The sequence below is a fragment of the Struthio camelus genome, chromosome 6 (assembly GCF_040807025.1).
Source record: "Struthio camelus isolate bStrCam1 chromosome 6, bStrCam1.hap1, whole genome shotgun sequence".
Classification (NCBI taxonomy): Eukaryota; Metazoa; Chordata; class Aves; order Struthioniformes; family Struthionidae; genus Struthio; species Struthio camelus.
In genome coordinates, this window is record NC_090947.1 from 35,636,229 (window position 1) to 35,649,799 (window position 13,571).

General features: G+C 40.8%; 1 protein-coding gene across 3 annotated transcripts in view; it reads right to left on the reverse strand.

Moving 5' to 3' along the window:
* The window catches only part of CFAP221 (cilia and flagella associated protein 221), a 30,310-nt gene that overhangs the window by 15,241 nt on the left and 1,498 nt on the right, over positions 1-13,571 (reverse strand). The window contains exons 2-14 of one of the 3 annotated variants that reach the window (XM_068949143.1): positions 13,443-13,501; positions 11,567-11,751; positions 9,591-9,691; positions 8,488-8,574; positions 8,293-8,388; positions 7,660-7,760; positions 5,139-5,242; positions 4,817-4,881; positions 3,679-3,805; positions 1,564-1,723; positions 909-1,032; positions 711-822; positions 381-489 (exon numbers count right to left, since the gene is read on the reverse strand). In XM_068949143.1, the coding sequence (XP_068805244.1) occupies positions 381-489; positions 711-822; positions 909-1,032; positions 1,564-1,723; positions 3,679-3,805; positions 4,817-4,881; positions 5,139-5,242; positions 7,660-7,760; positions 8,293-8,388; positions 8,488-8,574; positions 9,591-9,691; positions 11,567-11,705 (1,325 nt within the window). In that variant the 5' untranslated portion in view covers positions 11,706-11,751; positions 13,443-13,501. Of the gene's footprint in view, positions 1-380; positions 490-710; positions 823-908; positions 1,033-1,563; positions 1,724-3,678; positions 3,806-4,816; positions 4,882-5,138; positions 5,243-7,659; positions 7,761-8,292; positions 8,389-8,487; positions 8,575-9,590; positions 9,692-11,566; positions 11,752-13,442; positions 13,505-13,571 lie in introns of all 3 variants that reach the window. The other 2 variants (XM_009677207.2, XM_068949144.1) reach the window with 2 other exon arrangements.

Sequence of the window (13,571 nt, forward strand, 5' to 3'; positions counted from 1 at the left end):
TTCACTCTGTATTATATACATTTTAGTCCAGTTTCAACATTTATTGATAACCATGGCAAAAGCTCCCTTTGTCTTTTGGGACACAAAGAGGGAATACATGAGAATAAGGTTGGGAGAACGAGGTTTTCCACAGTTTTTTCTCTGAATGCAACCACAGTAAAATCAAAGACCTTATTCAGTACTACTACTGATTACTAATCAGATTCCTCTTAGGCAGAAGTGAAAAAAATGAAAGTGAAGCAATAGTAACTTAAACGTAAGACAAACCCATCAAGACTTGCAATGGCAGCATTACACACTAGTAGATAACGCATACATCATTTATAGAAGCTTTAGTTAAGCAAACCCTAGTGTTGCTAATAACAGTGATTAACACTCACCACTTCAGATGATTTGCTTCCTCTTCCTGCACAGCTTGTTTAACTTTCAGTTCAAATACAGCTTCCTTCATCTGTCTTGTTTTTGTCCCTTCATTGCCTTGGCGAAGGACTGCAGGAATATTAAAAAGCCGTATCTTATGTCAAATCAGATTGAGTTTTTAACTGAGAAAAACATCCATTGTGATAACTGAACTTTTTAATGCACAAAGCTAAGGTGACATTTCCCAAAGAAACTACAACCACATGACCTCAATAATTCTGAAGCTGAGTTCCTCACTGGAAACCTATACAAAACGATAAGACCAAATTTATGCTGCTTAATTATGTTACCTTCTTTCAAGTCCTTAATCTTCAGTTTGCCTGGTTCCTGATTCAAAACAGTTGCCACAGCATATGGATTTGACAAGTCTGTGGGGAACCTGAGGTTTTGGTACTCAATTTCCTAAGAGATAAGAATTAATAGGGAGGAATAGAAGCAAGGACGAGTGTGAGTACTGAAAAGTACTTCTGATTATTATCTCTTCACACCTTTACTTTTTCAATAGGCCTGGATCGTGTTTGGCTGGACTGGTCTCTTCTCCACACCAGTGATCTCCCTGCAGGCACAGCTTTTTTCTTTGAAGGACTTCTTTGTTTTTCCAGTTCTTCTTTTCTAGATGCCAGAAGGACAGACATTGCTCTTATAAGTACTTTGCAAGTGGGATGTAAGTCTCGTACATACATTTACATCCCTTCCAGACACACAAAGGAGGCTGGAATTTTCCCTCTCAGATTTTGACTGGAACCAAACTTTCTAATCTCACTAACTTTGCAGTCTGCAAAATATTAGGTATAGGCCAAAAGATGCTCCACAAAACCTCTGTCTCGCAAGATCTCAGCAAGAAGAGTACAATATAGCAGATATAATAGAAGCTGAGGATGCTCAACACTTCTTTAGGGATATTTAACATCTTATTATTTTTATTTTGGTAGTTTCACTTCAACAGAGTCAGAGCATTCTGAGCAGATGATACGTCACCAAAAAAGCAGATACATGTATTAACATTTGAATGCCATTAGAGCATTTTAGGTCTCCATAGATACGAATGCTTAAAATGATTACAGTAAAGTGGCATGAAATCCTATTTCATGTGTATTTTTTAGAACGAACAAAAATATTCAAAGATCAGTCAGTCACACATACATTAGACCCAGATGGGGTGTTGATGTTCCTGTGAACACACATACATAGGGTTTTGAGAGAAACTGTGAAATCCACAACTGCATTTTCATGTGTGCTGTTCCATACTGAAGTGGAGAATATTTCACAGTTACTTCCACTTTCCCATTGCCTGGAATGATTCCTGTGATTAGAGGAGAAAAACAATGAGAATACCTCCCAGTGAGTCCATTCAAATATACTGAAATGGATGCTGGACTATATTTTTTAAACAGTATTAGTGTTTGAGTGGATGGCAGTAAGCCTGGAAAGTATTTCAGGTCTCAAAGCATGTTTCCAGAACTATCCGTTACCAAGTAATGGGAGATATTTTGCAATAGCAGGGAGATTTGACAGTAAGACTGCAAGAATATTTCCTACTGTTTTGAAAATGACAGAGACTGTTTATATGCAAAAATTCTTCACTTATATCTGCAACTCTCAATTTTCTGTTACTTTTTGGTTTCTTGAGCAAAGCATTATAAATACATTTCTCTGTGCTCTTTCAAGTTTGAGGAATGCTCCAGATTTGATACATTAGCTGCCTCTAGTGTGTCTTGCTTTCTTATTACCCATTCCATGATTTTCTCAAACCACTTTAACTCTTCCCTTTGTATCCCTGAACAGTCAGTGCAATCCCAGGATACTGCCCGTGATGCTTCTCAGTATTTCTGAAACAAGGAGTTTATTCAGTTCCTCATTAATGTCATACAATATTAATTTCTCATCTTTGTAAAGTGACCATTGCCTAGTTTTCTGCATCCTATAGTTTTAAAGAATAGCTAGTTTTGTTGTCTATTTTTTGTGGTGGAATTTGTTAGATTATTTGATTATTGCTGATTTGATTATGGCTTGAGAGGGAGCCGACACTTCTGTGCGCTCCTTAGAGGGTTCTCAGCACCTCAGTGGATGACTGCTTAAAGTTTTTGGCTACCAACTTCTACTAGGTTGATTTTTTTCTGGGATTTTTTTGCCCACCAGAATTGAGCCAATTTGAAAATATGAATTAGTTCCAGCAACTGTGCTTGTGACTGTGCAAAAACCAAAATTCTTTTAATGAATTTTACACTTCATGCCCAGTTTTGCTCAATTGTAATGTTTTCCTTTTCCTCCCTTACAATTTCAACTTCTTAAAGCACACAGCAAGAACTCTTAAAGAATAACCAAAACCAAGGCAGTAACATAGCTCAGCTTCTTTGTGAACACCACATCTGATGGAGTCCAAATACTGCCTCTGAACTGGAGCATGAAAATCCATCCAAACTCAGAAAACTTGAAACAAAAAATCAGAATTAACATCAAAGCTGCCAGAGCTAAGTGCAAGATCCTGTTCCCCTAAGGTTTTCGCTAACCTGGAAAAAAAAAAAAACCCAAAAAACCAGATCACATCAAAACATGATCTGAGGAATTATGTTCATTACAATGTTTAATAACTCAGCTGTCAGTATGGACGGCAACCTTCATGTGTAACGTTTCAAGAGCTTATCGTAGGTAAACACTATTGGAAACACAGAACTGACCACATCCAAAAAATTTCATATAAACATACTGATTCCTTTTATACCATGGGTAACACCATGCTTCTCAGTGGTGTTAACTAACATATCTGCAGCAGTAATTTTCTAGTGAGTACAACTTAAGTTGCAGCATGATTAGCTAGATTAAATGGAGTAGAGTAATTCCCAACTTGACAAAAGCTTAATATCCTTGCCTCTAATTTGTAAAAGGTAGGAACTTTCAATTGCTGTATGCTTTTACCCATTCAGCTCCAATTACTACAATCACTTCTTCTATGCTAAAGACAAACCAGATCAGAAGGCTAACCCCTTTCCCCATGGAATTAAGGAGAGCAAGACTCTGTTGCTCAGTTTTGTAAATGACAGTGTATATATAACTTTAGAAATGGCTGGCAATTTAGTTACTCTGGAATTTATTTTATGTACCTATCATTGTTGGGGATCATCCAGATGATTGTCTGTTAAATCTCCAGCATCAAACTACCTGCATAATACTCTTCTGCACCGGAAACAGTAACAAACTGGGGAAAGATGAGGGTATGCTAATTTTCAGGACAGCTCATCTGGGCAAGTGGGACCCTACCTTTTCTACAAGCCCAGTCTAAAACACGCAGAGACACTGGACCAACATGGAAGAGATTTGTCTTCTCCCCAGGTGTCACATTTTGGCTTTTAGTACAGATGCAGATGATACAGCGCTTAATGGGAATCTGATAAGATAGCACACATTTATATCATTCTACATACAGGAGCAACAGCAAGTTTTATTAATGTGCATGAGTAATTGGAGTCTAAATTCCACTGTCATATATCATTTATGACGGTTTTTATTTATTTAGATCCTTATGTATCTGAGTGGAATTGACCAAAGTGCCCATGTGAATTAGGCAGCCAGGTCTCATTCACTCACACGCTTCTTTGAGATCCACTGGGCTCTTACATGCTTCTGTTGGCATCTGGCAAACACAACTATGAAAGTAACTGACCTGCAAATACTTATGCCTGCCTCAAGAGAGAGTCCTTGCCATCAATAGGCAGGAAAATCACTGACGGTACTGTAGCCAGAAGTCCCTGCCTCTTGTAAAGCCCTACACAGAGATGTAGACTGACTCTAGCATCTATTGCCATTCCAAGATACACCTGCAGCAATGCATTTTGTGCTCATGACTGTAACACGTCCTGAGGCAACAGACACAATTCTACTGAATTCTTCCAGACAACTAGGGAAATATGGGTACGCGAATGTGTTTGATGGAGCAGAGGTCACCTTCTATTTTTCCTGTGTATCAGCAACAGGATCAACAGCAATGCACACATTTGCTACCATGGTCTTTGATAGCTGCTGTATTTCTTCAGTAGGAGAGGTTCGCAACATGCTGCAGATAAACTGGCTCTCCTGAGGCAGTGATTATTTCCGCTCTAAAACCTGGGTTTGATAATACCCAAGCAGCTCCAAAAGAGAAGTAAATCGTTTTCCAGCACTGAGTAGTGTCACACAGAGTCAGTGAGCCACTTGAGGGCCAGGCTTTGACCCCTCTTACTATACTTAACACAAATGTAAACATCGTCCATCATTTTATGGTATGAGGAAACATACAAAAAGCCTCCAGTCAAGGGACCTGACATACCAGTCACAAAAAGACAGATATCTGGTCCCTTAATGGGCCAGGAACCACATTGTTCTTGGGGAAAGGAATGATAAACCAAACTCTGGGCCGTACCTTCTTGTTTGTTTCCTTTTCAAAGGCCTCCAGTGTGTGAAGAGAGCAGACAAAGGCTGGGTGACCTGTTTGGGAAGTTCCATATTTTGCAGGAGGTTCACAGTTGGGCAGGGAGGAAAGATACCTACCATCTGCAGAGGGCTATTTGCCATGAGGCTGCATATGACTAAGATTACCAGCCTGCGTTTAACCACAAACACTCCAGGGCAAAGGCTGTATCTTTTTAGATACATTTCTATACAACACTGAATAAATGGTCACAAGTAAATATACTCAGTAAATACGCATTTAACTTTTAGAATTTTAAATAAGTGCAAGCTACCAAATGTTGGCTGGACGGTGAAGGCTTTGTCACGCTGAATGAAATCAATGTGGAATTCAAAATCTATTGGACAGCTGCACTGCAAAGGTATAACATATTCCTTACTGAAAAAGAGAGAAAGGAAGAAGAAAGAATGAAACTGCAGTTGATCATCAATAGCTGGTTGGAAAATGATATTATACACAACACGCATTGAATCCTTACATTCTTACAAGCTGCATTATCTAGCAAACACAAACAATCCAAACTAGAGCAACAATAAGTACAGAATCAGAAATCAGGCTCCTCCCCATGGCCTTCCTTGTGGGAGAGGATGAGAGAAGACTCTAGTGTACAGTGTTCAAAAGTGCTGAATACTTTGACACATCAGCATGACTGGCCTTCAACCACTGCAAAAATAATGCTGCAGGGGCCTCATTTTCATAAAAATCCTTTAAGTCTCACTTTGGTTGTGTGAGGAGATATTAGAACACATCTTTTCATGCTGCCTAGCTTTTGTTTGAATCTATTTTCATGTACCAAGCTGAAACACAAGAGTTGGTATAACTCCATCCATCATCCTACAAATCAAGACTAATTTACCCAGGCTTAATTGTTTCATATAAACTGTTTGACTGAAATCCTATCCTGCTGATTAGCAAAGAATGTATGCTATACACAGTGTTCCTTTAGAAAGCACTATTTGAAAAGCTTAGGAAAATAAACAATAATAGCAAGAGCCTTTTTTCTCTGCCTTAACATGACCTGCTCACGAAGAAAATGTAACAGCAGATTGGAGAAGCAATTTCTTTCAAGGTACAGCTCAAACAGTAACTTAAGTGCCTTAAAAACAAGGCAATCGTACCATTTGTTACCTTGTGCACCTTCTGTGCCTAAGGAGAAACCTGGCTGGTAGAATATGGGTCTTATCCCACACTTGTGGAAGCAAAAGGGAGTTATTCCATTGATCTCAGTGGGCAGTGGATCAAGTCCATAGTTCCTTGGGTTCTGTACAGTGCTAAGTATCTCAGAGAGCTTTCACCTTTAAGAAAGCTTGTAGTAGCTTAATAATGAAAAATACTCGTAAGAATAAAGGTTTGAAACCATCAGCTTTCTCTTCAGGAACTCTTCCAGATTCCTAATTACAGAATCACAGAATCACAGAATCGTTTAGGTTGGAAGGGACCTCTGGAGATCATCTAGTCCAACCTCCCTGTTCAAGCAGGGTCACCTAGAGCATATTGCCCAGGATCACATCCAGACGGCTTTTGAATATCTCCAGCGAAGGAGACTCCACCACCTCTCTGGGCAACCTGTTCCAATGCTCTGTCACCCTCACAGTGAAGAAGTTTTTTCTCAGGTTCAGATGGAACTTCCTGTGGTTCAGTTTCTGCCCATTGTCTCTTGTCCTGTTGCTGGGCACCACGGAGATGCATCTCTGTATGCATCTCTGTAGCATCTCTGTAGCATCTCTGTATGCATCTCTAATGCATCTCTGTAGATCCCTGTCATGTTAGAAACTTTTCACACTATTTAAAAGTGTATTCATTTTGTACCCTGTCCGATCTCTTTTCTGTATTGTGAGAACATGAAAATTCTGTATACTTCAGCATTTGTTATAAAAATGGAGCAAATAAGCAGAATCACACCATACCTGGGGGCACCCAAAAATCATGGGCCTGTTCAGTCCTCTGAAAAAGCTGAGATGTCATTTCTGTGGGATTCTCTAGAATTTAACTGACTATGGAGGTTTAGAAGACCAATTAAACAAAAAGACACAATTTTTTCTTTCTACAAAGGCAGGCTCATTTTTATCATCTCCAGAATTTTCCATTTTCCTCTTAAATGCCTTCCTATTCATATTTTCATGCTTCAATAAAATTCACGAGTTCCTGCTAAGTCACAAACTAAGCGAAAACCCAGCTAAGACCTTCAATTCTTAGAATTCACTCAGATCTTTATACCAACAAGAATCACCATAATTATTACTAATACAAGTCAATATGCAAAACTAGACCCTGATCAACAGAATGCCCTTCTCCTTTTCCCCTCTCCAGTTTCTACTACAATTATTACTGATTTTTCATTGAAACACTCAGTACTGCATCTATGCAAGCGCCACAGTAAGACAAAGTCTATGCCATTCAGTGCTCCGCATCAGAAGATTACTTTAAATGTTTTCAAACAGAAGAAGCAAATCTAATGACTGATTCATCTCTGGACTGAGGTTAGCTATTTGCTGTCACTGACTAAAGTCTACCGTCACTAGTTCACGCCTTCAGTTCCAGGACCCTTCTTCTTAAAAGGAAGATCCATGAGGTTAGGACTTATTAATTCTAAAAAGACATAGTACTTAGGAGTGTACAGATTGAGAAAAGCAGCTAGTATACAGCCATACAGCTTCACCAGATGATGAATGACGTGAGTCAGCACCAACTTCAAGCAGCTGAAACCCCAGATCCATCTATATACACATTTTTCAGATTTTTCAGATTTTGAGCGTGTCCCACAAAATATGGACAAACGTGTCTCCTTAACTCACCTCTGACCAACTGATACATCAGACAGATTTATAAATGATGGGAATTCTACAACATTTACAGCAGGGTAGGCGTGCACAGGAACGAGTAATGTATCTTCTCCCTGCAAACGTGGTAAATATTAATTTCTTACACTGAATAAATGTTATGGAAAGTAGAAGTTTATATAGCATTTGGTCAGTGACTGGGTATGAAACACCTTCAAGATCATCACTGTGTCAGCTGAGGATATTGATATTCTGCTTGCTTTCAGTATCCATCTCTCTTTCTATACTTTCAGTAACTATCTAGAACATCTGCAAGCCTGCTCAGCTGAAACACTGCACCAGTAAAGCACAAAGACTGATCTATGGGCAAAGAATTACAAAAGGAGGAAGATATTCTCCCCGCAACACTGGGATATTTACAGTCTGAAAAATTTATGCTAAAAAATTTTGGGTACTTAAAATCAAAATACTCCAGTCCAGACTTTTTCATATAAACTCACGTGGCTCTAATAAGCAGTGCTTCATCATACATTTGTGGCAGATCTTTGAATCTTGGGAATTAATTGTACCTTTATTTTATCATTAGCATCGTGTCTTAACTGTTGTCTTATTCCATTAGAACTATATTTTCTTATAGTAAATCCTTACCTGGCAGTGAATTCGGATGCAGTCATAGTAGTACCGCCACTCATCAGGACAAAAATCAACAGTAACCACAAATGACAAGCCAGGGACAAGCCGGTGCTAGAAAATAACACAAAAAGAAGGTATGTGAAAGCCGCTCGTATGAAACAAACACAGTGCTGTGTGCAAAGAGCAGTGTGAAGGTTTTCTGACACTTACTGTTTTGTTGTATTTGATCTGAAAATATTTTGTCTGCGGTGGTATAATGTGAAGGTTTATTACATCACCAGAAATATTTATCAGCTTCTGTAGAACAAAAGAAAACCAACAACCTAAACGCTTTACAATATGAGAGGTCGTTTGTGAATGCCTATTGTATATTTGAAACTATCCATAGCAAAGAAGTTATAGCAATCATTTCTACTTTGGTGGAAATAACTTTGAGTATGCTCTGAATTTAAAAAGAAAACTATTTAAACCTCGCAACCTACATTTTCAATCTTCGGAACAAAGTCATAGTTCTTTACTTAGGAAGAACTGCACCTTGTTCTATGTGAATTCCGCCTGAAATCAACAAGACTAATCTCTAAGGCAGAAGCCACGGTTGAATCACTCTGCTGCTTTTTTGTTTACATGCAAAAGGAACAAAAAATTTAACAACCCATTGACTTCCCTTTTACAAAGGTATGAAAGAACAGAAATGACTTAATATTCCACTGTTTTATTCTGGATCACAAAGTAACAAACCTTTGGACTGTGCCAGTTCAGCCTGCAAAGCCTCCTGCATCTTGTTTACTGTCTTTATACCTGGTCAACCTAGCTCATCATAGCCATCCAACCTCTGCCTCAAAGCACTTTCTATATGAACAAAGACAGACAAAAGGAAAAGCAGAGAGAGGGAAAGTAGATGCTCAAATTATTCATCAGGAAAGGGAATCAAACATGTATGTCCTGACTTTCTTTCCTTAGATCAAACTACACTTGCCAGAAAGCCAGAGGTACTTTCAAAATCTTCCCACCAGTGAACATGGCTGGAGCCACAAAGTCAGTCCAATATATTTTGATAGCAATCCTTTATGGATTTAAAGCAGGGATCCTTCATGAATGACTTGCAAGTCACATATCATTCTAACCCTGCAATGCCCACAGCATGGTACTTGTCCATGTTGTTACTTGTCTGTTTTGTTACCTCAGGGCCACTGATTTTAAGGGCTGCTTTACAGAGTACTCCACAGAGCAAGAGGATTCATGATCACGAGCAGTCTACTCAGGTTCTGTTATGCTTTTACAGGCCCCGAGAGGATCTCTGCTCTGACACTTACTAGCGTCTGTTGGTGATGTTTTCCAATTTCATACCCTCCGTAGTGTAACACAGCAGGCTCAGCCTGTATGACTTCATTCCTCTGAAGTTTTGAATAAATCTCTGGAAAGAAAGATAATGGAACAGGGAGAAAAGGAGAACAGGTGAAACAGACATGATTGTCACATTCATCTAGTGTGTTTATTTAGCACCCAATGCGTTATAGAGAGAAAACAGAGACAGACCTCATTTCTCCTGCTAAGACAGGATCTTGAGATGCATAACTAGTTGAATGGAACGTTAAAATGGCATCTGTCACCCCCGCAGGTTCATTATCCTGGGGCCAGTTTATCTCTGGACAAGAAGCGCAAGAAAGAGGATCCAGGGAACGACAGGTTAGTCACCCTTATATCTATCCCTGGGAAGGTGATCGACCAAATAATCCTGGAAACCATTTCCAAACACGTAAAGAACAAGCAGGTGATCGGGAGTAGTCAGCATGGATTTACGAAAGGGAAATCACGTCTGACCAACCTGATAGCTTTCTACAATGAGACGCCTGCCTTGGTGGACACGGGGAGAGTAGTGGATGCTGGTCATCTCGACTGCAGTAAGTCTTTTGACACTGTTTCCCAGAACATCCTCACTGACAAATCGATGGCGTATGGACTAGGTAAGAGGACAGTGAGTGGACTGAAAACTGGTTGAACTGCTGGGCTCAAAGAGTTGTGAACAGCAGCACGAAGCCCAGCTGCAGGCTAGTCATCAGTGCTGTGCCCTAAGGGTTGATACTGAGGTCACTGCTGTTTAACATCTTCATTAATAATCTTGACTATGGGACAGAGCGTACCCTCAGCAAGTTCACAAATGGTACAAAACTGGGAGGAGTGGTCAACAGACCAGATGGGCGTGCTGACATTCAGAGGGACCTTGACACGCTAGAGAAATGAGCTGACGTGAACCTCACAAAGATCAGGAAAGGTAAAGTGCAAAGTCCTGGTGCACCTGGAGAGGAGAAAAATCGAAGCACCAGTGCAGGCTGGGGACTGACTGGCTGGAAAGCAGCTTGGCAGAAAAGGATGTGGGGGTCCTGGTGGACAACAGGTTGACCGTGAGCCAGCAATGTAACCCCGTAGCAAAGAAAGCCAAAGGCATCTGGGGCTGCATTAGGAAGAGTGCTGCCAGCAGGTCGAGGAAGGTGATCCTTCCCCTCTGCTCAGCAATGGTGAGCCCACACCCGGAGTGCTCTGTCCAGGTCTGGCCTCCTCAACACAAAGGAAACATGGAGCTACTGGAGCAAGTTCAGCAAAGGGCCACTAAGATGGTTAAGGGACTCGAGCATTTCTCATATGAGGAGCATCTGAGAGAGCTGGGACTGTTTAGCCTGGAGAAAAAAAGGCTCAGGGGGGATCTTATCAATGTGTTTCAATACCTGATGGGAGGGTATAAAGACAATGGAGCCAGACTCTTCTCGGTGGTATCCAGCGAACAGACAAGAGGCAACAGGCACAAACTGAGATACAATAAATTCCCTTTAAACATAAGAAAAATCTTTTTTTTATGGTGAGGATGGTCAAGCACTGGAACAGGCTGCCCACAGAGGTTGTGGAGTCTCCATCTTTGGAAACATTCAAAACCTGACTGGACATGGCCCTGAGCAACCTGCTCTAGGTGACTCTGCTTTTAGCAGGGGAGTTGAACGAGATGATCTCCAGAGGTCCCTTCCAGCATCAGCTATTATGTTATTCTGTGATGCTTGGCACAGTAACTTCACAACATCTAGCTCTTTATGGCTTCAACAAGACACCACAAAATTTAGAGGTCAGCCAGAACAGTATAAACACGACTGCTTTCCTGGCTGCCTCTCCTATGATTTGGACTCACAGGGAGCCACAGGTTAAGCAACAGAATGGGAGTTTTGCCTATGAACTGAAGAAAAAAAAAAGAAGTGCCTCCAAGGATTGCTTTAAAATTGGCGAACAGAGAGCAGAAACTCACTTGATTCCAGCAGGTGATTGGGGACAGCATGTCTTTTCTTAGGTTCCTCCACTAGGCTGTCCAGAAGGACGCTGGGTATTTTCTTGAAGGATTTCTCAGCGCTAGTGAATTCTTTAGAGGCTGATTGAACCACCTCCATGTTAGGACAGAAACGGAGTCCAAGGGGTACTGAAATATCTCAGCACCTGGGATCAAATCAAAATAACATAATGATGAAAGTGCCTTCCCTTGCACTGTAACACCTGTTGCCTAAAACTGTTTGCCCTTTAGGAAAGGGATCATATCCTGAGACCAGTTAAAATCCTTCCCTCCCACCTGCATAATGGATTTACTGTGTCTCACATTCTGGACCATAACTTGTAGGCAGAAGTACCAAATGGCTACGTGCCAAACATCCATCAAGGTGGGCATTAATAGAAGGTAAATTTCTGTTAACCCGAGAGCCAAGAGTCAAATCATGAGATAGACTCTACCGTTGTTATTCGTTTTGGCATTATAGACTCAAGATCCACTGTGGGACAGAGGCAACAGCTGTTTCCTCAGGTAGCCAAGCCCTGTGCTGTTGATGAATTTACTTAATCACCGAACAACGTAGAATCAACGCTCAGACATGTCGCACAAGTCTCATTTACAAGTGTGCAAAGCTTTCCCATGTCTACAAAGCTCCATGAAAAGTCAAGCCATCATACGGGGTAACTGTTTTGACTAGCAGTTGTTTCCAAAGAAGGCTCATGGTTACATCATTCACGGAAAGGCATGGCTGAACTGAGAAAAAGGCAAGCTGTAAAGCAACAATATACGCCAAAACTCTGCCACCACAGTTCCAAGTCCAGCTTGCAGTCAGAAATGACTCTTCATATAACATAAGCTATACAAGTGGGTGGAGGTTCCAAAGACTGGACAAGATGCTCCAGTTATTACCCTCATTATACACACACTTCCATGAGACCCTCGCATAGCTCTTGTACATGCCATATCCTGCCCTTACAGAAAGTAAATCCTCAGGGGTAGAGTTAGTGGTATAAGCCTGACATTTGGACAAGACAGGATACCTCTGAGCTGGCGTGCTGTGCCTAGGGCAACCTGATTCAGCCTCGCTTTCCAAAGTTCACAGGAAAGGGTTTGCCTACAGAGAGTGTGTGCGTGCTAAGTACATGTGTACATGGAAAGTAATTACAGCAAACATTGCTCTCACAGCATTCACTAGCGCTTTGGGCATTTTCGTCTGTGCTTGTGCTTATTGGGGATGTTTGGCCTTGAGGACTCTGCAAGTCTTCTCTCTCCCTTCATGTCCCCCAGCAGAGAGAAGGGAGAAAAGGTTCTTCTAATAATTGCACTATCCAAACTGACTTCTGTAGAGATGCTTTTCCAATCTCTCCTGTATGTTGGGGTTGTTAACTTGCAGATTCCTCTTCAGTTTTCAAATATTAGTATGAGAGATAAGAAAATTGGCATTTGAATTTTTTGTTTAGATACCATCAGCTGGGTTATTTGTTTGGCAAAGATAACTCTAAACCCAGAAGGCCAAGGGCATTATAGATCCTGTGTTAAGTAAGCACAGCTATCAGAACATAAACTTATCTAATGACAAGTGCAAATATTATGCAATAAGGAAACCAGACACAACCCATCCACAAAGAATTATCTTCCTAAATATAGCACATAGGCCTTAGCCCTCCTGTGACCTGCTGCATGGTGGAAAGGGCAAGATATTTTTGGCAAAAGTACTGAGTTCAAAAGCAGCCATGCCAGATTATTCATCCCTCAGAAAGCCTCATTTTGAACGGAAAGGTAGATGCACAGCTCAGGATGGTGCTGCATTAATAGCAAAGCACCCTTAAATCCATGCAAAACTAGACACAATATAGGTTCTTACCAGGTTCTTGCTGTAAGGCACCTTCTTGCTCCCGGAGCACTGGCACAAAAGCTGATGAGCTGCTTGGAAAACGGAGTTAGGTTGTGTGAGTCACTATAGAGGGCAGCACTTTAAGATCCAGCAGTTCCA